This window comes from Vulpes lagopus, chromosome 23 (assembly GCF_018345385.1).
Source record: "Vulpes lagopus strain Blue_001 chromosome 23, ASM1834538v1, whole genome shotgun sequence".
Taxonomy (NCBI): Eukaryota; Metazoa; Chordata; class Mammalia; order Carnivora; family Canidae; genus Vulpes; species Vulpes lagopus.
Window position 1 is genome coordinate 61,326,320 of NC_054846.1, and position 22,229 is coordinate 61,348,548.

Below are 22,229 nucleotides of genomic sequence, written 5' to 3' on the forward strand. Positions count from 1 at the left end.
TTCTTCCTCTTTCCTTGCCTTTCTGGAAGTCCCCCAATGTGTAGATTTAGAAATGAGTTCTCTAGTGTTTCAAGCGTTGAGTTAAACTTTTTAATATTGTTTAGATGGTTGCTTTTGTTCTTATGCCTTTAAAAAATAATTTCTTACAGAGTTTTCTGTGTGAGCTGGTAACATCTTATGCTGCAACATAAAGCTCATAAAGGAGAGGGTGCTGGTGTCTTCTTGTTGATACTTTACCACTTGGGGTATAACTAACACAAGCCCTTTGATGAGAAATAGGAAGGAAATTCCCTGTTCTTACCATGATGCTTTTGTTTAAAATAGCAGTAAAACAGCACAGTTAATGAAAAACCAATTTAAATGTGACAGCTGATTTGAGAAAGAAAGAGTGAAATGATTCAGGCTCTTCTGCTGTGTTGAAACATATTTGTCGAAAGAATAGCTGTTGAGCCTGAGACCCTGTCTCTCTGAAGGTAGGCCGGAGGAATTTTGTTTGAGGAGCTGTTTTAGACCAAGGAGAATTGTGAGGAAAAACTCTTTACCGAAGTGTGAGTGCTGTGTTAACATCCTAGCTTGTAGGTGAGAGAAGGGAAGAATCATTAAACGCAGCATTGGGAGGAAGATTCTAAAGCAGTTCCTCTGAGCATTCTGACTTTATTCTGAGCCTAGTTTCTGAACAGGAGTCTGATACAACTGACTCAAACCAGGGGCCCATATTGTGGGCAGAGTAAAAATAGGGCTCAATTTCGTTAGACTTCTTAATGCATTTAAGGAAGAAAAAAGATTCATTACCATAGACCAGTTATTTTTTCTCTTGTGGGATATTGGGGGGTGGGGATGCATGAGGGTCCTTCTTATACTTACCAGCTAAAAATCACTAAATACTATTTCTTTAAAAAGCAAACACTTTGGGATGCCTGGGTGGCTCAGTTGGTAGGGCAGTTAACTCTTGATTTTGGCTCAGGTCATGATCTTGGTCAATAGGATCAAGCATCCCCCCCACTCCACCCCACCTCATCACCCCATCAGGCTCCATGCTCGACACAGAGTATGCTTGTCCCCCCCCCAACCCTGTGCTCTCTCTCATAAATAAATAAATAAAATCTTTAAAAAAAGCAAACACTTTATTTTTTTCTGATTTTGAAAGTTATATTTGTGAAAAAAATCTTTGGGAAGTATGAGAAAGCATAATGATGCAGAAGATATTTCACTTAATCCCTATCATCCATTTTTTTTTTACTTGTACTTATTCCATAATAATTTTATATCATTATTGTTTTAACATTTATCATAACCATTTTTATAACATTAATGACATTTAAATACCTTTATTATATTCCATTATTTGAATATGTCATTATTTAACTCTTGCCCATTGTTGAACATTCAAATTATTAGTTTTTCAGTATCATAAATAATAGTACAATGTAAATTTTTGTGTTGCTGTTAGACTTATGGGTTATTCATGTGATCAGAGGTGAGTGGTCACATGAGCCCTCTAATTTTAAAAGGTTGTTAGGGAGTCCTCTGGGCTGAGCCCATGCAGAGACAGCCTTGCTGTGAATTGTCATTCTGAACTGCTTCACTGTAGTGGACATCTGTTGAGGCAATGGAGAGATACTGTGTTGAAGTATGGAGAATCCTGGCTTGACCATAAGGAACAGATTTATGGAACATGATCACAGCAAGATAGGCCAAGATATATTCATATCTCATGCACAATCTTCACATTATATGCTTTGAAATATGGAAATATTGTGTATTCATCAGCATCTTAATGTTGTTCACACTCTCCTCTCTCACTTAACCAGTCCACTGGGAAGGTGGATTAGAGGTCCTATATTGGTAGAAAGGGATTAAGACTACTGGGTTTTTGTTTGTTTGTTTGTTTTGTTTAAGATTTATTTATTTGAGAGAGAGAGAGAGAGCAGTGGGGAGGGGCAGAGGGTGAGGGAGAGATAGTCTTAAGTAGACTCCATGCTGAGGGCAAAGCCTGATGTAGGGTTCATTCTTAGCACCCTGAGATCATGACCTAAGCTGAAACCAAGAGTTAGGTGCTTAGAGCCACCCAAGCATCCCTGGTTCTTTTTTGAATAAGACCTTTCTTTGGACTATAAATTACATCAAGACAGGGACTGTGTTCCATGTGTATCTGTATACATAATGCACAGCATCTGGCACATAGTGTCTATGCCTACAACATGAACCCTGTTACTTTATTAATGTGTGTTCAGATCATATTTTTTATTATTTATTTATTTGTAAATACTTTATTTATTTATTCATGAGAGACCCAGAGAGAGAGAGTCAGAGATACAGGCAGAGGGAGAAGCAGGCTCCCTGTAGGGAGCTGGATGTGTGACTCGATCCTGAGACTCCAGGATCATGCCCTGGGCCGAAGGGAGGCACTCAACTACTGAGCCACCCAGGCATCTCAGATCATATTCTTTTTTAAAACTATTTTATTTATTTGAGAGAGAGAGAGAGAGAGAGAAAGCGTGAGCACACAAGTGGGGGGAGGGGGAAAGGGAGAAGCAGAAGCAGGGTCCCCACTGGCAGGGAACCTCGATGCAGGGCTCGATCCCAAGCCCCTGGAATCATGACCTGAACCGAAGGCAGACACTTAACCGGCTGAGCCACCCAGGCACTCCCAGATCATATGCTTTATTTGTTTTGTTTTCTGAAAGTCATCCTCATGCTTTTAAACTCAGATACTTGAAGATATGTGACTTTCTGGGAAACTGAGCAGGTAAATTTCCTGGTTGCTTTGTTGGAATTAATTTCTTCATACCATTTTTATTTTGTGCTTCTGACACATGTGCCGCATTGAAACCTGGAGCCAGTCACGAAGCTAGTACTCTGCCCTCTCAGAGGTTTTAGTGTGACACATCATCTTGCATCTTGGGAGAAATGTAGCATGGAGTGTGAAACAGGAGGCTGAAAAAGCACTCCGTTAGCCTTTTTGTGGAATGGGAGTAAATATTTAGACACTGTTCTCAGGTGCTGCAGAAATTAATAACCTTGCAGCGGTTTTAGAAGCTCTTCTTATACCTACTGGAACAGTTTGTTTAATTTGAAGAACCTTGCTTTGGCTCTTTTGAAGTGATTTTTTTTTTTCCTAGAGACCTGCCCTGGGTTCCTCAACAGAATGTTCTGTTTGCAGGATCTCTCTATCCACACCACTGACATTTGCCCCACTCCCTTAGTACCACACCTTCTGACCTGAATCTCATTATACTCAATTCTGAAACATCTAGTTTTGAAACATGGTAGTGTTTTCGTTTTGAAAGGGCCAGATCTTCACCCTTTGCTCTCCTCCCTTAGGCCAGGGCTGTTTTGATGACTAACATTCAGCATGCCACTGGACTAACTGTACTTTGATCCCAGAATTCATTTCTAGTCTGCTGTTTGTTTGGAAATGGAAGTTTTCTAGCTTGTTTGGGTATGGTTGTGATTCAATTAAACTGACACTGATTTTCCATCTGTTTGCCATTGTTTGGGGCCCTCTGTGCATTAAGAAAGCTGCTACACACGGTTGCAGAGAGGTCATGTGTCTGTGGTCTCACACAAGGGTTTGTTTGTGGACTCAGGTTTTGGGTAAAGCCTCCTCTGGCTGAAAGGCATGAGCCTCCCTTCAAATAATTGAAAGACATAATCTGCCTGGCCACTTGTTCTTGGGCTCTAGTATATTCCACTCGTCTCTACTTCTGGGCTTCCTTTGAGGAAGAAGAATGTGGGTAGGAAGGGATGTGAATAAGCCTTCATATCCAGTCTCAGATGTTGGGCTTCTCAGCAGCAGAGAGTGAATTGTATGTTGTAATAGAAAAGACCACCTAAAGAACAGGATATCAATTTAGGGACCATTATTGAACATCTGTGTGTAACATACAGTTGAGGGTGTGTAGTGATGATTCTAATTCCATCCCAGCTAGTGATTTCTTCTCTGAGCTTAGGTAATGACCTCTTTGGGCCTTAGTTTCTCCAGATGTGCTTGGACTAGATAACCCTTAGGGTTCTTTCCAACTTTGGAATTCTGTATCTAAATGTTTATCTGTTTGTTACAGAACAAGAGAAGAGATTTTCCCACAAAACTGGTATATTCTTATATCTCACATGCTTCAAACTAAATGGCCTGGAAATGATACCTGTAGAGAAGGACTTCTCAACTTCAGCAGTATTGATGTTTTGGATACTTCTATGTTGAGAGATTGTCCTCTGCCTTGTAGTATGTTTACCAGCATCTCTGGCTTTGCCCACTAGATGCCAGTAGCATTTTCCTCCTACTCTCTGCCAGTTCTGACACCTAAAAATGTCTTCAGATATTGATGTTGCCCCTGAGGGGATATTGCTTCTTTTGAGAAGCACTGCTTCGGAGAGAGAGAAGAGTGGTGCTTTTTGAATGTGGGCTATTTTTAATGTCTATTTTCATATTGTTCCTCTTCTTATTACCAATCCTGGGATTGAATGAAGAGCAGCCTCTTGGTCAAGAGCTATATCACTCTTCTTTAATAGCTTCTTTTCAAGATACGCCTTTCCTAACTTTGCATCCTCAGTATTTTTTTCAGGATATGAATAGATACTAATTATTGCCAAGAGGAAGTTAAGGCTTTAACCTGAAACCACCTAAAAATATATAAAGAAGTAAATGTCCCCAGGGGTTGAAGACAGTGACTTCTAGTGAATCAAGTGAGCTTTTGTTACCTGAAGTGAGGTCATGAGTGATAGGAAATTTGTTTAATTATAACAAGTTTTGAAATATCAGGTCCACCTGGTCAACTTTGAAATGGTTGCCTAGCTTTTAGCGCAGCGATCCCTCCGTGTACACCTCCTTCCCACAGCCTGCTGTTAACCATTGAGGTAGTGATTGGAATGTACCAGTTCTCTTAGGAGATCTAATTTTAATACTTGTTACTTTTGCTGTAATATATTGGTTTTAGGTTGAATAACTCTGCATTTTCCCTCAGTGTGATCTTTTCCTCATTTCTTGTAAATCCACAGTCTTGACTGTGTTCGATACAGAATGATGCTGTTTGCTGACTGGGTAGAGTATGATTTGTGACCATCCTTGCTGGGATGCTGTGGGATCCCAAAGCCATGATTGAGACACTTAAGCCTGTGTCAGTCCCTGTCCCTCGATCCTGGCAGGCTCCGCGTTCCATCCCAGCTGAGCCTTTGCTGGAGTAATTGCCCACATAGAGCCTGCAAGCCAAACAATTGTTCGTACTGAGATAGTCTCACTGTTTAGCTCCTAATGAAACAATCTCCTTCCTGCCCCCAATGAAAGCAGCTATTTTTTTATTTTCTCCCTCCCTTTTTGGAGACGCTAAGTCTCAGCCGCCCCTCTTCTATCTTATTCAGAAATGCTTTAAGCAGAGTCTTTGTGCAGAGGAAATTGGCTAGAGCCAAAATATCATGGGCTAACCAGGAGACAGAGAGCATTAAGGATACCCTTTCCCTAACTTTTTATGTAGGATATTTAAATTAACTCTGTGTGATTTTCTGAGTAATAGGCAATTTAAACCTCAAGTCCATGTAAAAAAAAATACTAGGTTTTTATTTATTTAACCTAAAAAACGTTTATTTGTTTATTCATAAAAGACACACACACACACAGAGGCAGAAACATAGGCAGAAGGAGAAGCAGGCTCCCCACAGGGAGCCTGATGTGGGACTTGATCCCAGAACCCTGGGATCAGGACCTGAGCTGAAGGCAGACGCTCAGTCACTGAGCCACCCAGGTGCCTCCAAATACTAGATTTTAAAAAATATACTAAGTTAGTTGTACATAAAGGAGCTTGCAGAACTAAGCAATAAGAAAAATAAAACCCAACAACAAAATAACCATAGATAGATGAGTGCCACAGGACAACAATAAGATGTTCTGGGAATCAGGGCAGGAAGGAGAAGAGGCCTGATTGGGAAAGTGGATAGAGCAAGTTTTTCACAAAATGATGTTTTGCAAATGCAAGTAGTGGCCCAGGTACAGCTATTTGTGAGAGATCCAAAGTTGACCAGGAAAGTATAAGTAGTCCAGTTTTCCATACCAAAATTTAGAACATCCAAAATATGAATTTAGGAGGGAGAGCCGAAAGTAGAAATGATAGGTTCCCCAGGCAGCTCCAATGTGTCCTGCTTCTCTTTCCCACTCTGGGTTGCTTCTTCTGGATTATCAATGCTTTATCATGTTGCTGTCTCTGTTCTGAAACTCTGGCTCAAATAGAGACACAAATCACTTCCTTTGATTCTTTCCCCTTAGCCCTATTAAAATTGCTTAGAACTTTGAGTACAAAGGGAGAACAAAAAATGAATTTGTTATGAAATATATGAAACTAAAAATCACCCTTTCATTTAAAAAAATTTTATTTATTTATTTATTTGACAGAATGAGAGAGAGCACAAGCAGGGGGAACAGCAGAGGGAGAGGGAGAAGCAGGCTCCCTGCTGAGCAAGGAACTCGATGCAGGGCTTGATCCCAGGACCCCAGGATCATGACCTGGCCTGAAGGTGGATGCTTAACCCACTGAGTCACTCAGGCTCCCCAATAATCACCATTTCAAAGTTTAATTGCTGATCCTGATTTGGCTCGTGCCCTAGTCCCTGTTCTACTTCCTAATCCTAAAGTCTCTGTGCCTTAGCTTTATAGAACCAGTGTAGCTTCCTGGTTACTTTGCTTGATTTGTTTTTGCTGAGCATCATGCTCTCCTCTATGTGAAAGGTGCTATCATAGGATCCACCACCCAGGAGTTTACTCTCTAGAGAACTTGACCTAGAGGTAAAACCAAATTTGTCTTCTTGTGTTACTGCTCATGTAGGGCTCTTTTACTCATTTCTCTGTAGTTAGGCATCTAGGCCTCTTCCTGAGGTCATCGACATAATTAGAGACCTCATCCTCCAAGTAGAAATGAAGGTTCTCCAGAAAGAGTGAGGCTTTCCACTTGGAGGCCCAGTAGTAGGTACCACAACTTGTATACTACTCTCTCATGGGAGGATTTATTTAACAAGAACTGTGTACATACTGTGTTTTTTTTTTTAAGGGAAAACTTTTATTTTGACTGCATTAAAATGTAAAAACAGTTAAACAGTAAAGTACATTCTTTTTTTAATAGCAAAGCACATTCTAAATGAAGTAACAGTGGTTAAAAAGAAATTTAGAAATTAAGAAAGAAATCATTGCAAAATGTTAATTCCCCTAAATTAATCTATAAATATAGGGCTAAATGGATATAAATATTACTAAGTTTAGCCGGGGGGGGGGGTGTTGTTTATTTTTTGCTTGTTTGTTTTTTAGAGGGAGGAGAGGCAGAGGGAGAGAATCTCCAGCAGATTCCTTGCTGGGCTTGGAGCCCATCTAGGGGCTCAATTGATCTCACGATCCTGAGATCATGACCTGAGCCGAAATCAAGAGTCAGATGCTCAACCAAGTGAGCCACCCAGGCATCTGTGTTGCACTGTTTTTAAAAATAATAAAAATTTATTGAGATAAATACTACGTTACTTTCATAGATTTTAAAATAACAGCTCATTGCATTTCCTGTATTGTTTCAGGTATCTCTACATGATTGTGTCAAACTTCAATTAATGGTTTAAGTGATAGTGAATATTTTATTTCCATCAAAGTGCAATAATTGTATGGTCCAATTTGGACCAATGAATTATTAATAACATGTTCCTAAGAATGATATTTTTTTAATTTGAATTCATTTAGCCTACATACAGTACATCATTAGTTTCAGTTGTAGTGTTCAATAATTTATCAGTGGCGTATAACACCCAGTGCTCATCACATTGTATGCCTTCCTTAAGGGCTATCACCCAATTACCTAAGAATGATATTAAGCAGTATCTTAGAAATTATGAGAGCAAATGTAGCATGCATTAAATAACAGCCATTTCCTAAAAAGAAATAAATCAAAATTACTTTTTTAAAAGATTTTATTTATTTATTCATGAGAGACACAGAAAGAGAGAAAGAGGGAGAGACACAGGCAGAGGAGAAGCAGGCTCCATGCAGGGAGCCTGATGTGGGACTCTATCCCAGGACTTCAGGATCATGCCCTGAGCCAAAGGCACATGCTTAACTGCTGAGCCACCTAGGCATCCCCAAAATTACTTTTAAAGAGAGAAATGGGCAAATGTCCCATGGATGGTTGTGGATGATCAGGGGGCAGCTCCTGTAGAAAAAAAAATCAAACCTGCATGTGACCCTAGGTCCCTCAGGCCTCACGATTTAACCCTCCTCCTTCCTGGGGAACCTGATGAAGAGAGGGATGCCCTGGCTCATTCAGGCCTCTGCTTGCTGAATGGCTACTGAGGGGAAGTTGGAATTTAAACTCTTTTGGCTAAGTTTTGTCTGCTGTGACCATTTTCTTTTCTTAGCTCATTGAGCTTTCCTCTCAGTCGACCGGGGCGCCAACCAACTTTGTTGAGTTTTTTTTTCTTGTGGGACATAATCTGTCTTTGGCAGAGGAAGTGTTTCTTTCCAGTTCTCTCTCTAGGTCTTTGGCCCTTTTTTAATAGGAGCTGCTGCTGTTTTCATGCACTTTGGGAAGTTTCTTTATTTCTAAGCTGTTTATTTCTAAGTTATCCCCTTGATTAGCTTTCTGCACTTATCATTATGTGTTCTTGCTATAGTTAGGTCAGTGTTTGAAGTTTCAGCTTAAGCTCTTGAATTTTACTTTTAAGCTATGAATATTCAAATTGCAAAGATGCTTGCTCAGTTTGGAAATTTCTCATTGGACCTGTAAGCTCTTTTTTCATTTGATTTTTTTCATATAGTTTTTTTTTTTAAATGTTCCATGCTTTTTTTCTTCAAGCTTTTTGAAGGGGATGTTTAAGTTAACAGCATGGATGAGTTTCTTCAAATCAACTTTGGACTCGTCTAGATGGTCTCTGTTTTCTGATCCACTCTTTTTGTCTAATCCCAAATTGCCATCATTCATGTAATCTCTAAAGAGAGCAGGCATGTATACCATCTCAGGACAGTTTCAGTCATAGATTTTTAGCTGGCTCTCTGTATCGTTTATGCCTATTTCATTTTTGTCTTTGAGTTTTCAAGCATTTTTTTTTCCTTCTGTTCCCACACTTTCTTCTACCCTGCAGCTTCTTGGGAAAGCAGCTCTAGGCTTTCCTGAAGAGAAGTATTTTCAACCATACCATCCATTCTTTTCCTCTGAAGTTGTTCTACATTCTTCTGAGATGCTTTTAGTGTTTTTGGCACCAGTCACTAGGAATTGGAGAGATTTTGATGTACCTTTGAGTACCATGTATGTCCTTGAAGACAAACTGTCATCACTGCATGAAATGAAAGCTTAGGGAGCTCACTTTTCTGTTCTTTTTTTGAGAAAGGCTACTGTGTCTTCAAGTGAAGAGGTGAACATGTTCAGATTTGTTTTTGTTTTTGTTTTTTTGCCATACTCTGTGTTTGTAACATCAGAGGACTGGCCTCCATTGGAGGCATCAGCTCGTGTAACCAGCCTAATCTTCTCATTGACTTTATGAGATTCTCCAACCCTAGGCAGAAAATCTTTTGACTAGCTCTTTCTCCCTCCTTAAAATATGTTGGTTCTTTACTATAAAAACAATCATAGCAGCACATATGATTGCTGTGGAAACCTCTCAGGAAACCCCAAGAGACTTGGACCTTGTTTCAAGCTTTCAGACACCACCACCAAGAATCTTGCACAGCTGTTCCAAGACAGGCTGGAGGACCTCTGATTGGAATCAAGAATTCACCTCGCCCAGGAGTCCCCCTGTCTGTGTCCTGTTCTTGAATGTGAAAAAGGCCTCTGGGTGTCTGTGGTTAGGATTTACCCTCAGACATTTCTCTGTGGCTGGAAATACCAGCTGGCACTGGTACACACAGTTTTAAGGGGGAATTGGTGTCTTTATTGGTGTATAGAAGTGAAGAGAGAAGTAATAAGAATTGATTCTAGAAAGGCCCAGATCAGACAAGAATTTAAGCCATACTTATGAGTTTGGAATTCACTTGACCATGGGGGTCCAGTTATATGTCTTTTTTTTTTTTTTTTTTTAGTTATATGTCTTTAAATGAGGTGATAACATCAGAACATACCTTGCCAGAATGTTCTTTTTAGAGAGAGAGAGAGAAAAAAAAAAAGAGACCATAGTAGGATCCATCCTTTCCCTTCTGAAATAATCTGAAGAGTTGAGTAATAATGATACAGGTTGGTTGATCTGGTAGTTTTTCATTACCAGAAACATCACCTGGGTATGCACTGGTTACTATCCACAGCTGGCACAGACAGAAATGAAGAGTTACAGTGTAACCTACAGTGAATCCATACCTACTACTAACCAGGAAAATCAGAGTGGTGTGGACCTAAATTTGCTGAAAATTAACTGCCCTTTCTTTAGTCTTTTCAGAGTAGCTCAATGAATTTTAGAGATACTGTTACTACCTTTGAGAAGAGGTAGGTTTCAGAGATAATCTAATCTAGGTAAGGAAATTGACTCTTGGAGAAATGAATTGACTTGCCTGAAGTCAAACAGCTGATTAGTGGCACAGCTTAGATAACCCCTATCTTTAGCTGTGTGGATAGCAGGGGCTAAGTAAATAATATAAGCCATGTGTAAGCATGTTTCGGACTAGTTCAGTGCAAGTACTGGTTTTGCTAGGATATCAAGGAAATGAACAGCCAGTGTATAAAGTTGCTGAGGAAAGCTACTACACCCAGCTGTAGATATGTGCTTTGTTTTGGCCCCTGGCCCTTTGCCTATGTTATTATTTTGGACTTATTCCTTTAGGCTCTTTTTCAGTTGCATTTAATTTTTTGGTCCCTCTCTTCCCCAGGGCTGAGCACAGTAAAGCATATCCAGGTCTGTAAGCACTGCTAACACCTATGGAAAGATGAAGAATGTTTACTTGCCTGTTGATTTCTTAGCCTTAATGTCTTTAGAGAAAACACAAGTTAACTGCTGAAATAGGTTTAGGCTTCACTAACCTTTTTCAGGTTACCTGATAGGAGGATAGTGTTGCTTTGCTTCATCTCCACTGATGTCCTAGCAATCTGATTGCTAGTTCTGTTCTATCACTGACCTCCTGGGTTGAGTTGGCTCATCGTCCTGTATTTGGTTGAGTGTATGATTAGTTGCTATCTTCTGCTAGAATCTCCAAACTTCCATCTTTATCTTGCATACCTTGTTATTTTATATAAATATAGGAGCAGTCTAGAAGCAGCACCAGAAGATTCAAATGCAGAATAATGGGACTCAGTATAAGGAAGGCATCTCTAATAGTACCATCCAACAGTAAACATGACTACCTTTTATTTTTATTTTTATTTTTATTATTTATTTATTTATTTATTTATTTATTTATTTATTTATTTATTTATTATCTTATGTGACTACTTTTTAAAAAGGTACATAACTTACTTAGCACTGGACCTGTTCAAGGAGGACCCAGATGGCTTCCTGTAGAAAGATCTCCCATACTCAGTCAGGGATTATTAGACTCAGTGACTTCTAAGGTTCTTTCTACCTCTGATTTTCCAATTTAAAATTCCTTGTAGTGGGATGCCTGGGTGGCTCAGCGGTTAAGTGTCTGCCTTCAGCTCAGGGTGTGATCCTGGAGTCATGGGATTGAGTTCCATGTGGGCTCCCTCCTCCAGGGAGCCTACTTCTCTTCTTCCTCTGCCTGTGTCTCTGCCTCTCTCTGTGTCTCTCATGAATAAATAAATAAAATCTTTAAAAAAAATTCCTTGTAGTGTTTACCTTTATTCTCTAATCAATCTCAGAAATATTTCAACTTGCTTTGTCTCAGACTTTTAAAAAGCTTTACTTCTGCTTTTTTCAAATACATGAACGTGGACAGTGTCTTTTTTTGTAAAAGGAAACAGCATTTTTGCAAGACAGACCGGATGGAAAGGAACTTTTCTTGCAGAACATTCTGAGAGCAGAGGTTGATTGAGTAAGCCCTTATTTTGATCTGATAGTTCCTTAAAATGTTCATACACACAGAAGTTCAAAGTTACTGTTTATTGTTATTTTGGAATAGAGAAGTAAGTGAATTTTCTTTTGTGTAGATAAAAATAGGCTGGTAAACATACCTCTCAACAGCCTTACTTAATTTCTCCAAGATGGCATTTCTATGTATTCTTTGTAGTGAATTGGGGTGAAAGAGACATGATGAGTGGAATGAGGTAACTAGCTTAGAATTGTTCTTCATATAATCATTGCTTCTTCATCACTTTGACTCCCAAATTTCATGTTGGAGTTAATGACAGGCCGAGTCAAATTACCTGTTTCAAACCAGTTTGTTGATTTAGCTTCTTCCTCATGTGTCTTTCACATTCAAACCAGTTTTCAGTGCCAGTCACAGGGTCCATAAACTGAATTTGATTTAGTTCTTTAGGTTCATCAAGACCTAACATCTTCATAAATTGATTATCTCATGTTGCATTTTCAGAGCCACTGAACATCAAGCAGGAAGGGATTCCCCAAATTAACCTACAAATCAGCTAGTAGAACTGTGGTAGTAGAAGTGACTTGGGGCTTGTGGTTTGCCCACCTGCTGGCCATCCCTGAGAGGTAGTCATCCAGCCTCTGCTTGAACACCTGCACTCACTGGATTCTCCCATTTCTGGAGAGGCTGCATTTGTTTTCACACAGCCTTAATTGTTAAAGATTTCTTCCTCAGAGTGCTAAGATTAACTTCTACTCAGTGGTGCTAGTTCTGCCTTTGGAACCTCACCAAAGTAACCTAATCCCTTTTCTGTGTGGTAGCTTCACCTTTAAGGTGTTTGAAAACATCTTCTCCCTTCATTTTGCAAAACAGGAAAAAACGTATACCTTTATCTTATTGATGACTTCGCTTTACAAATATTGATTTTTGGATGTACCATTTGCAAGCATCCTGCTAAGTATTTGAGATAAATGATGAAGGAGTATGGTCCTTGCCTTCTAGAGCCCACAGTCTATTTAGGGCAAGAGAGACTTGTAAGCAACTAGCTATAATAAGATACTAAGTATTAGAAGAGCAAAGCATACTCTGACAATTAGCCATGAAGGTCAAGATTTATTCCATTTGAGGGCTTCACAGAGGTAACATTGATTTGATGTTTGTGAAGCAGGAAATGGGGAGAAAGCCATTCCAGGTAGGAAGAATGGTATAGGCAAACAGGTGTGAGTACATGGCAAATTTCAGAATGATGATTTGCTCAACGTACGTAAAGCACAAGCTCCTAAACGGCTTTATAAATCATGTTAAGGAATTTCTGCCTTTCCTGCAGCCAATAAGGAGTCATGGATGGCTGTGTTGTTTTTAAAATACCTGTACTGTTTTTTCTTATTATAAAAGTAATACAAGCTCATTGCAAATAATCCAGTGATTATCTATAAAAATATAGAGAAGAAAATAGATGTTTCACAACCCTGCTACCCAGAAATGTAATAGCTTTTGTTATTTTACATATGTTCCTCTAGACATTTTTTCTGTGCATATGTATATATTTATTCACACTCTTAAACAAAAATGGAATTGTTCTGCATATACGGTTTTTTTTTTTTAGAGCTTTTATTTATTTGAGAGAGAGAGAATGTGTGTGAAAGAGAAAGCATAAACAGGGGGGAGGGGCAGAGGGAGAAACAGACTCCCCACTGAGTAGGGAACTCTATTCCAATTCTGGACTTCATCCCAGGATCCTGGGATCATGATCTGAGCCGAAGGCAGACACTTAACCGACTGAGCCACCAGGTGCCCTGCATATACTGTTATAAAACTGGATTTTAAAATTAGAATAACATGGGGGCGTGCCTGGCTGGCTCAGTTGATGGAGCATGCAACTCTTGATGTGGGGGTTTTAGGTTTGAGCTCTATGTTGGGTGTAGAGATTACTTTAAAATCTTTTATGTTGCAGTTAAGATATTTTCATTAATACAATCAGGATATAGAACATTTCCATTGGGGAAAGCTGGGGAAAGGGTACACAAGATCTCTCTGTATTGTTTCTCACAACTGCATGTGAGTCTACAATTTTCTTTAAAAAATTAGCTAACATAAAAAAATAAAAATCCTTTTAAAAATTAGCATAACATGGAAATATTTATATATTCTACTATATTTATATATAATCTGTCATTTCTAATTTTATTAAATCATTCTTAATATATTAATGTTTTTAATATTTCTTTGGCTTCTTGACCTCTTGTTTCCCTGATGAATTCTTACCTGTTCTTTCCCTGTTGAATTGAGTGGGTTTGGAGGGGGGAGTCAAAGGATTTACCTATTTTTAAATAATTTTTAAATAAATTTTGCCTCTGTGAGGAACTGTGCTGTGCCCTGGGAACATGACAGTGAACATCACAGGTCTGCTGTCTCTTGTGGCACTCACAGTTTAGTGGGAAAGATGTGTTAAAACATCACACAAAAATGATAAAGTGTGGTACGATTTAGGAAAAAGTAAAAGATAAATGAAAGTTTGTAACCTTTAATAAGTCCTATCTCATACTGATTTACATCAAATCATGTACAGATCAAATGGTATGATATTTGAGATTTGCTTCAAAATGTTCCAAGGTTGGGAGAAAGGGAAAGTGTGCGGGAGTAGAGCTGAAAAACCATTGGCCAGAGGTTGATAATTGCAGAAGGTGGTGGTTAATTATACTCTGCTTTTGTGTGTTTGAAATTTTCCATAATAAAATGCAAAAACTAGAGAAAAAGATGGAAGAGAGATTATCATCTGGTTTAGATTGGGGGGGCCAAGGAAAGGTTCCTTTGAAGAAGAAACTTTTCAGCTGAGACCTTGATACACATAGGAGTCCACCAGGCTACTAGTGGCGGATGGTGGTTAGGGAAGGAGATTTTTAGGCAGTGGGGTCAGTGTGTACAAAGGCCAAAAGCCCTAAGTAAGGAACATGTTGGTGCTTTGAGGAAATGAAAGAAGACTGGTGTCAGAGAGGCTGGGGAAGTGGGCATGGGCCAGATCACTTAGATTTTGGAGACTGTGTTAAGGATTTTATTCTTTAACCCAACATGATAGGAAGAAGCCTTTCACAGAAAGGTTTGTGCAGCCGAATGACAAGATTGCTTGTGCCTCCCTAAGAGTTCAAGCTGGCTGTTTTGTGGAGAATGGTTTTGGTTTAGGGCTAGAGGGACAGAGAACATAAAAGTGAAAGTGGAGAGACATCAGGAGGTTATTGCACTAGTCTAGATCTGGAGACTTCATATTAGAGAAATAGGGTTGCTGATGGAGAGGAGGGATACTGAACTATTTCAGTCTTGGTGATGATGTAGATATGGGGCCTGAAAGAGAAAGCTATACATTTCTGACTGATACAGTTAAATGGGTGAAGGTGTAATTGACTAAGATCCTGAGGATGGAAGAAGAGCAAGTTTTGTGGCAAGAGATTGAGAGCTCAGTTTGGAATATGCCATTCAGAAAATTCCCACCAGTCTTCATTTTTATATCTCTATATGAGTCCTGTGTAAGGTTTATATTTGGGCTTCCAATCTGTATAGATTTGAGTTTTAGAAAGATTATTCTGGTAGGAGGCTGGAGACCAGTTAGTCCGTGAGCTGCTTGAATCAGGGGATCTCATCTCTACTGTCCCTGCCTTTGTATTCCTAGGACCTACGCAGGGCAAAGTGTTTGGCACATAGTAGGTACTCAGTAAATAATGTTCAAGGAATGAGTACTTACAGATGAGATAGATTTAAGTAGAGATTGATAGATTTGGGGAGTTTCAACAGGGCTTGGATGTAAGGTGTGTGTGTGTGTGTGTGTGTGTGTGTGTGTGTGTGTGTGTGTGTGTTTCTGGCAAGTCTCAGTAAATGTAGCCTTTGATTTATCAGTGTGTCTTTCCTTTGCTCAATATTTATTTGTTTAGAACTCTATAGGTTAGAGATCAGCAAGCTGTAATTATTATAATAGTAGTTTCAAGCTATCTGTTACTCTAGTTTTCTTCTCTCTGTTGACCTCTCAAGCCTAGAACCCTTTAAAGCTAACAGCTCTGGTAGTGGGGGAAGTTGTAGCAGCAAAGGAAATTTACAGCAGGGCAGCAGTAGTTGGTATGTAGAAGTTGTCCAGTAGTTGAATGTAAATAGGATTTATTTACATGCTTTACATTTTACAAATGGAAACATAAGCCCTAGAAAGACTTGTCAGAACACATGCAACTAGTCAGTGTAAGCCCAGATTTCCCTGATCCTGGGCTGGTACTTACTACAGCAAGATTCTTGACAGATCAGCCAAATCCATATACTTAAAATTTTTTCAGTTTGCTTATTGCAGAGTGATTATATGTTAGTTTTAACATTACTTAATGCTTCTGGAGCCTGCTCTTAGGCGCCTGTGGAATATGTTCACTTAACTATGACCTTGTTCTTGTGTTGTGCTAATTGCTACCAGTTTATATCATTTCTCTAGCTTGTTTGCTTTCAAAATAGTTCAGAATATTGCCTCCCAGAGTCTCTTTACATTTTCAGCTTCGAAGGGGTATCTTCTGTATTTCCTCCTCCATTGCCATGACCTATGTGTATTGAACAATTGTTTTATCTTGGCAAACTTACCAGATTTAAGTAGGCTGGCCTTGTTGCAGCAATCCCAGGTACTGTGGAATTCAAGTATGTCAGGTTGACAGTTTGGGGCCTTTGTAGGTTCTGTGAATACCTGTGTGGGCACAAAGGGAGGGTGGGGGAGGACAGCAGAGAAGGGGAATGGGTGGGGCTTTAGGTAGTATATTTTCAAGGAATATTCTCAGGCAAATAAAGGAATCTGCTTGTAAAATTTAATGGTTTTTAGAAGATTTGACATTGGATCCAGGGTAAATTTTTTCTTTCAGATAGATATTTAGTCAGTCAATTTTGGTTCAGACATTTTAGAACTGGAATTCATATTCCTGTCTAAAAAGAAGTATTCTGTGGTGTTGCATAGACTGTTGGCATATGCATATTAATGAGCTAACTAGCCTTTACAGGGAAGATGATGAATGGGAAACGGGTTCTGGATATCTCATTCTACAGCATATCATTACATGTAGCTCTCTTATATTATCATCCCTCTGTATTGTCCCTCTATAACAGTTTTTTATTAAAATATATATTTGAGATTTCTTTTTTATTTGCAATAGGCATCTTTGTTATTTGACAATCTTGAATTGAGATAATTCTGTAGTTGGGTAAATTAGGGACACCAGCTCAAGGGGAGAGGATCCTATTAAGTTAATCAGACACATTTTATAGATGAGGAAACTAACACTTAAAAAGTTTTAGTAGCTCTCTGAAGGTCACACAGCTAATTATTGATGGAACTGACATTCAAACCTAAGCTTTTTCTGGCTGCAAAAATTGTACTTTTAATAATGACACTGTTTTCCCACACTTTCAGCTATATAAAGTAATTTTTATCTTTTGTGTTTTCCTCTTCTCCAATTTCATACTCTTTTATGGAGCGTGCAGTTATTGACTAATCAATCTAGTAGCTTAAAACTAGAGGAGGCTGAGTGTCTGAGCTAGAACTGTCACTATTTCACTGGGAAGATGTGGACAGATGGATGTGGGAGGGGAGCAGAGGAGTTTCGTAATAATGAAACTATTATTGCCTGCATTTCTTTTTTAAAAAATATTTTATTTATTTATTTATTTATTTATTTATTTATTTATTTATTTGAGACTTGTGTGCACGAGAGAGGCAGAGACATAGGTAGAGGGAGAAACAGGCTCCCTGTGGGGAGCGTGATGCGGGACTGGATCCCAGGATTCAGGGATCACGACCTGAGCCGAAGGCAGATGCTCAACCACTGATCAACCCAGGCATTCCTATTGCCTGCATTTCTGTACTGAGGCCTTGTTTGTGGCTCCAGAGTATCAGTTCTTGGTTTTATATTCCTCAGAGGGCAAAGGGACTTTACATACTCTGTAATGGGAGCTGGAGAAATTCCACAGCTGTGACAGTGACTTAGATGATTGGAAATCACCTTCTCTGGACTTAGGGCCTGGAAGCAAACAGCGTAACATTCTACAGCCAACTTTTAGTTAGCGTGCCTTCTGATTGTATTAGCAAACAAATATATTTTAACTATCTCGTCATGAGTTCTAGAATCTAGACAAAGAGAAAATGGTAAAGAAACATGAAATACTAACTTTTGGTGCATTTTTAATTCTATATAACGTAAATCTTCTGCGTATCCCTTTATGAAAACTGTAGCACAAAGTAGACACACACCACCATAAGAAACCTCATTCATATCCGTTTAGGCTTTTCATTTTGTTTCTATATAGCCCCCTACCACTGAAAGATGTGTGTTAATCATTTGTGTGTATTAACTATATGGCAGACCTATGCCAGTCTATATAGGGATTTCAAGGGACTGAAAGTCTTTTTAGAAGATAAATCTGAGCCTATCAAGATAGTAGCAATAAGAAGGTATTTGGATAAAATTTCTGGCAGAGATCACCACCTGGTGGTTATAGGGAGAATTGGAGCTTTCTGTATTCATTGTATTTGCATAATACCAGAATGATATAAAAAATTACATTCTTACTTATAATAATCATGAATTCATATTTCTAAGAATGATTTTATGCCATACAATTCTAGCATTGCTTCATTAAAATGGTTGTCAAAACCTGCAGACCAACTAAGTGATTGTGTCTGGCAGAACTGAAGTCTAGTGCCCTTGGCTCCTGCAACAGGTCCTATTTATCTCTGTAAAAAATCAGTTGGTGTCTTTTCACTCTTTATTACAACCTCTAATTTTGATACCATGCTTATTTTATGTGGTAAATTTCTGCCTAGTGGAATGATAGAGAAAGAGATATTAGTGATTTTTCAGTATTTTTTGGCAGGTATCATATAAAAGCAAGTTGTTTTTTTCCTGTATAAAAATTATGAAGAGGAGTTTGATAATTTTCCGGAGTGACTATTAGAATGAGCAAAGTTGTCAAGGGATGGGAGATTACATAACAGTTTTTTATTAAAATATATATTTGAGATTTCTTTTTTATTTGCAATAGGCATCTTTGTTATTTGACAATCTTGAATTGAGATAATTCTGTAGTTGGGTAAAGTAGGGACACCAGCTCAAGGGGAGAGGATCCTATTAAGTTAATCAGGATGCATATTTTATAGGCCAGGTGGGGAGGGGAAGATAAACAAAGTTTTAAATTTCAGGCTGAGACTTGGGCTGGCATGGCAAAGCCATGTATCTTTTTTCCTGGTAGGAAAACTGAATCCAGGCCCCAGCACCACTGAAAAGTTTCCTGAGAGAAGGCTATTCGTGTAAGATACTAAATAGAATGTGACATGACTTTGCACTGTTCTCCTGGGATTTTTAAAAATATAAATATAAAGGCAGTATTATAACATCTGCCTTTTAGCAGTCATATTTTCAGACACTGTAAAAAGCTGCTCCATACACATATGCCCACATATTGTATAATTCCATTTGCATGAAATATCCCAGATTGTCAAATCTATAGAGACAGAGACATGTGTTTGTCAGGGGCCTGGTGAGGAGGAGTTGAAAGGAAATGGGGAGTGCCTTGTATTAGGTTTGCAATTTCTTTTTGGAGTGATAAAAATGTTTTGGAATTAAATAGTGATAATGGTTGCACAAATCTGTGAATATACTGAAAAGCCACTGTACGGTCTATTCCCTTAAATTTAAAGTAAATCTTAAAAAAAAAAAAAGTGCTGATCCATGGAGGAGTGAACAAATCCAATAAAAAAGGTGAATGTGGTAACCGTTCTCTCATTTATGTTCTAGCAGAATGACTGCCTGATAATCTAAATATTCCAGCTTGGGTCTTGAATGTTGTTTTAATTTGTATTTTATTGCCCTGTTCCTGACCTTCACAGGGCCACGATGGGCCTCCTGGAACATTGGTGTGTTCATCTGCATTCGATGTGCTGGAATCCACAGGAATCTGGGGGTGCACATTTCCAGGGTAAAATCAGTTAACCTTGACCAGTGGACTCAAGAACAAATTCAGGTACTTACATAGCCCAGCAGTGAGTCAGCTGCTTCTATTTCCATGTAAGAGTAGTTCCATATGAATTTTCAGTCAAATTGGGCACAAAGATGAAGATAAAGGAAAAATTTAGTTGTGAAACACTTTTTTGTACCTTAATAGAGAAATTTTTTCCTTTTTCTATTTAAGATATGAGTTTATTCTACCCATATTTTACCTTCTTCAGAACACAAAGTCTGTGGTCTAGGACTCCGTGAATATACCCCCAATGTCTAAAGGGGGATCTTTGGATTATTTTCTAAGGCTCCTGGCATTTGCAGATCTAACATTTGTAGTTTTAGATAGTCACACACAAATCCTCCAACTTATAGACATAATATTTTGTTGCTAAAACGTGTATGTGAATCTTGCATGCTGTTAGGTTGGTGGGCTGGGAGTAAGACACGTAAGTTAGTCTAGCAGACTTAAGATCTGCACCTCTACGTGGCTTCATTTTTCTCTATTCTCTTCCTGCATAGAAACTTTTAGAAGTAATTAAAACTTTTTTTTTTCTTTTTTGAGGAGTGGGGATGGGAGAAAGGGTCTAAAGAAAACAGTTGCTAAAGTTGGTGATAGAAATAAGAGGTTATTCTTAGCCAGAAAATGGCTTTAGAAATTACATTAGGCTGCTTTTATAGATTCACTAAAAGTCTAAAAGATTAGTTATTTTTTCAGTTATACTTTATCTTATGAAGGAATTTACATGCCATGGAGGTATTTAGGAATTTGAAAATTTAAAAAACCTTGGGATTTGCCCCTCACAAGTGTTAAGGAGTCTATTTCAAAGGCCAAATGGGAAACACATTTATTGGTAATAAAGCTGAATAGTTTAATTAATAGTATAAACTCAAAATTGTAGTTATTGCTCAATTATTGCCTGCCTGATTAGGTACTGATTATTGCCTATCAAGTAGACATTTTAATTGGTAGTTATGTGTCTTGGGGTTTCAAATGGGGTCTTGAATTATTACTGAATTAAATGTATCCTGTCAGACAAATTTTTCAATAAAAAGAACTAAGGTGGAGGGGGCAGGAAGGACAACCATGAGGGCAAATGATTGGTAATAGAGACCATCGTGGTCTAGAAATCAGAGTATGCACATAGCTCTTGGTTCTGCCACTATCAGGTTGGTTCTTCAGTTGTAAAATGCTGCAGTTGGGTGAGAAACTTTTCAAGTCTTTCCTCATCTGACGTTCCATGTTTCCACATCTCTCTGATTGCAGTGCATGCAAGAGATGGGGAATGGAAAGGCAAACCGACTTTATGAAGCCTACCTTCCTGAGACTTTTCGCCGACCTCAAATAGACCCGTATCTTTTTTGGAGCAAGTTAGAAGGCTGAGTGGTATTTTGGTGTTTTGGGAGAGTTACACAAGACTCAAGCCCCTTGATCTGACTGGGCCCTCTCTATGTGGTTTAGTCAAAGTCTTGCTTTTCCCTTTCCTGCCACCAACACGTACAAAAAGTATACTTTCTAATGTCGGAATGGTGCTGTCACACGGGGAAGACTCATTCAGGAATTAAGACTGCAGTGGTTCACTGTGAATTCTCCCATAAAGTGACATCTCTGATAGTTTTTGGATCTTTGAAACTATTGTGTGTTAAAAAGAATAGATTACTGTGCTGTATTGAATCAGCAAAACTACCATTCACTTTTTAATGCCTTTTCTATGTCCTGTGTGAAAGAATGAACTATTATTGACCAGTTAGTAACTTTCTTCCCTCATCCTTTCAACAGGGGATAGCGCCCTACTCACAAAACCAAACCTCCTAAAGGCAGTGCTTCTCTAAATGTGGTTTATAGACTGTCTTGTTAGAGTTTGCTTTTTGTTGGGTGCAGGTGGAACCTGTTAAAATGCAGATTTGGGACCCTGCAGAAGACACACCAATCAGAATCTGGTAGCGGGGCACAAGGGTTTATAGTTTTAAGGGGTACCCGAGAGCATTTATTTAAGGCCTGTTGACCTAAAGACTTTAAAATAGATAATTTCCTGCTTTACCTGTATTCTAGAAGAGCCACAGGTTCCTCTTATGTCATTATGAAGACTAATCCCATTTGCTGCTGTGATTATCCTGAAGGAAACTCATAGGAAGTGGTGATTCCCCGCAGTAACCATGAAGGAGGCATTTTTAGGTTTTGGTCAGGGAACTGCATGTGAAGAAACATAGGAGCCATATGGAGAAACCAGCCAGGAGGGAGAGAGAGAACAACATTCCATTGAATACAGATCGACCTGTGATAGTCATACTGTGGGAAAGAT

At 38.8% G+C, this 22,229-nt stretch overlaps 1 protein-coding gene across 1 annotated transcript in view; it reads left to right on the forward strand.

Annotated features, from left to right (window-relative positions):
* Positions 1-22,229, forward strand: part of SMAP2 (small ArfGAP2) — a 47,342-nt gene that overhangs the window by 10,857 nt on the left and 14,256 nt on the right. Inside the window, exons 2-3 of the mRNA XM_041738623.1 lie at positions 19,818-19,951; positions 21,194-21,279. Of these exons, the coding sequence (XP_041594557.1) occupies positions 19,818-19,951; positions 21,194-21,279 (220 nt within the window). The remainder of the gene's footprint in view (positions 1-19,817; positions 19,952-21,193; positions 21,280-22,229) is intronic.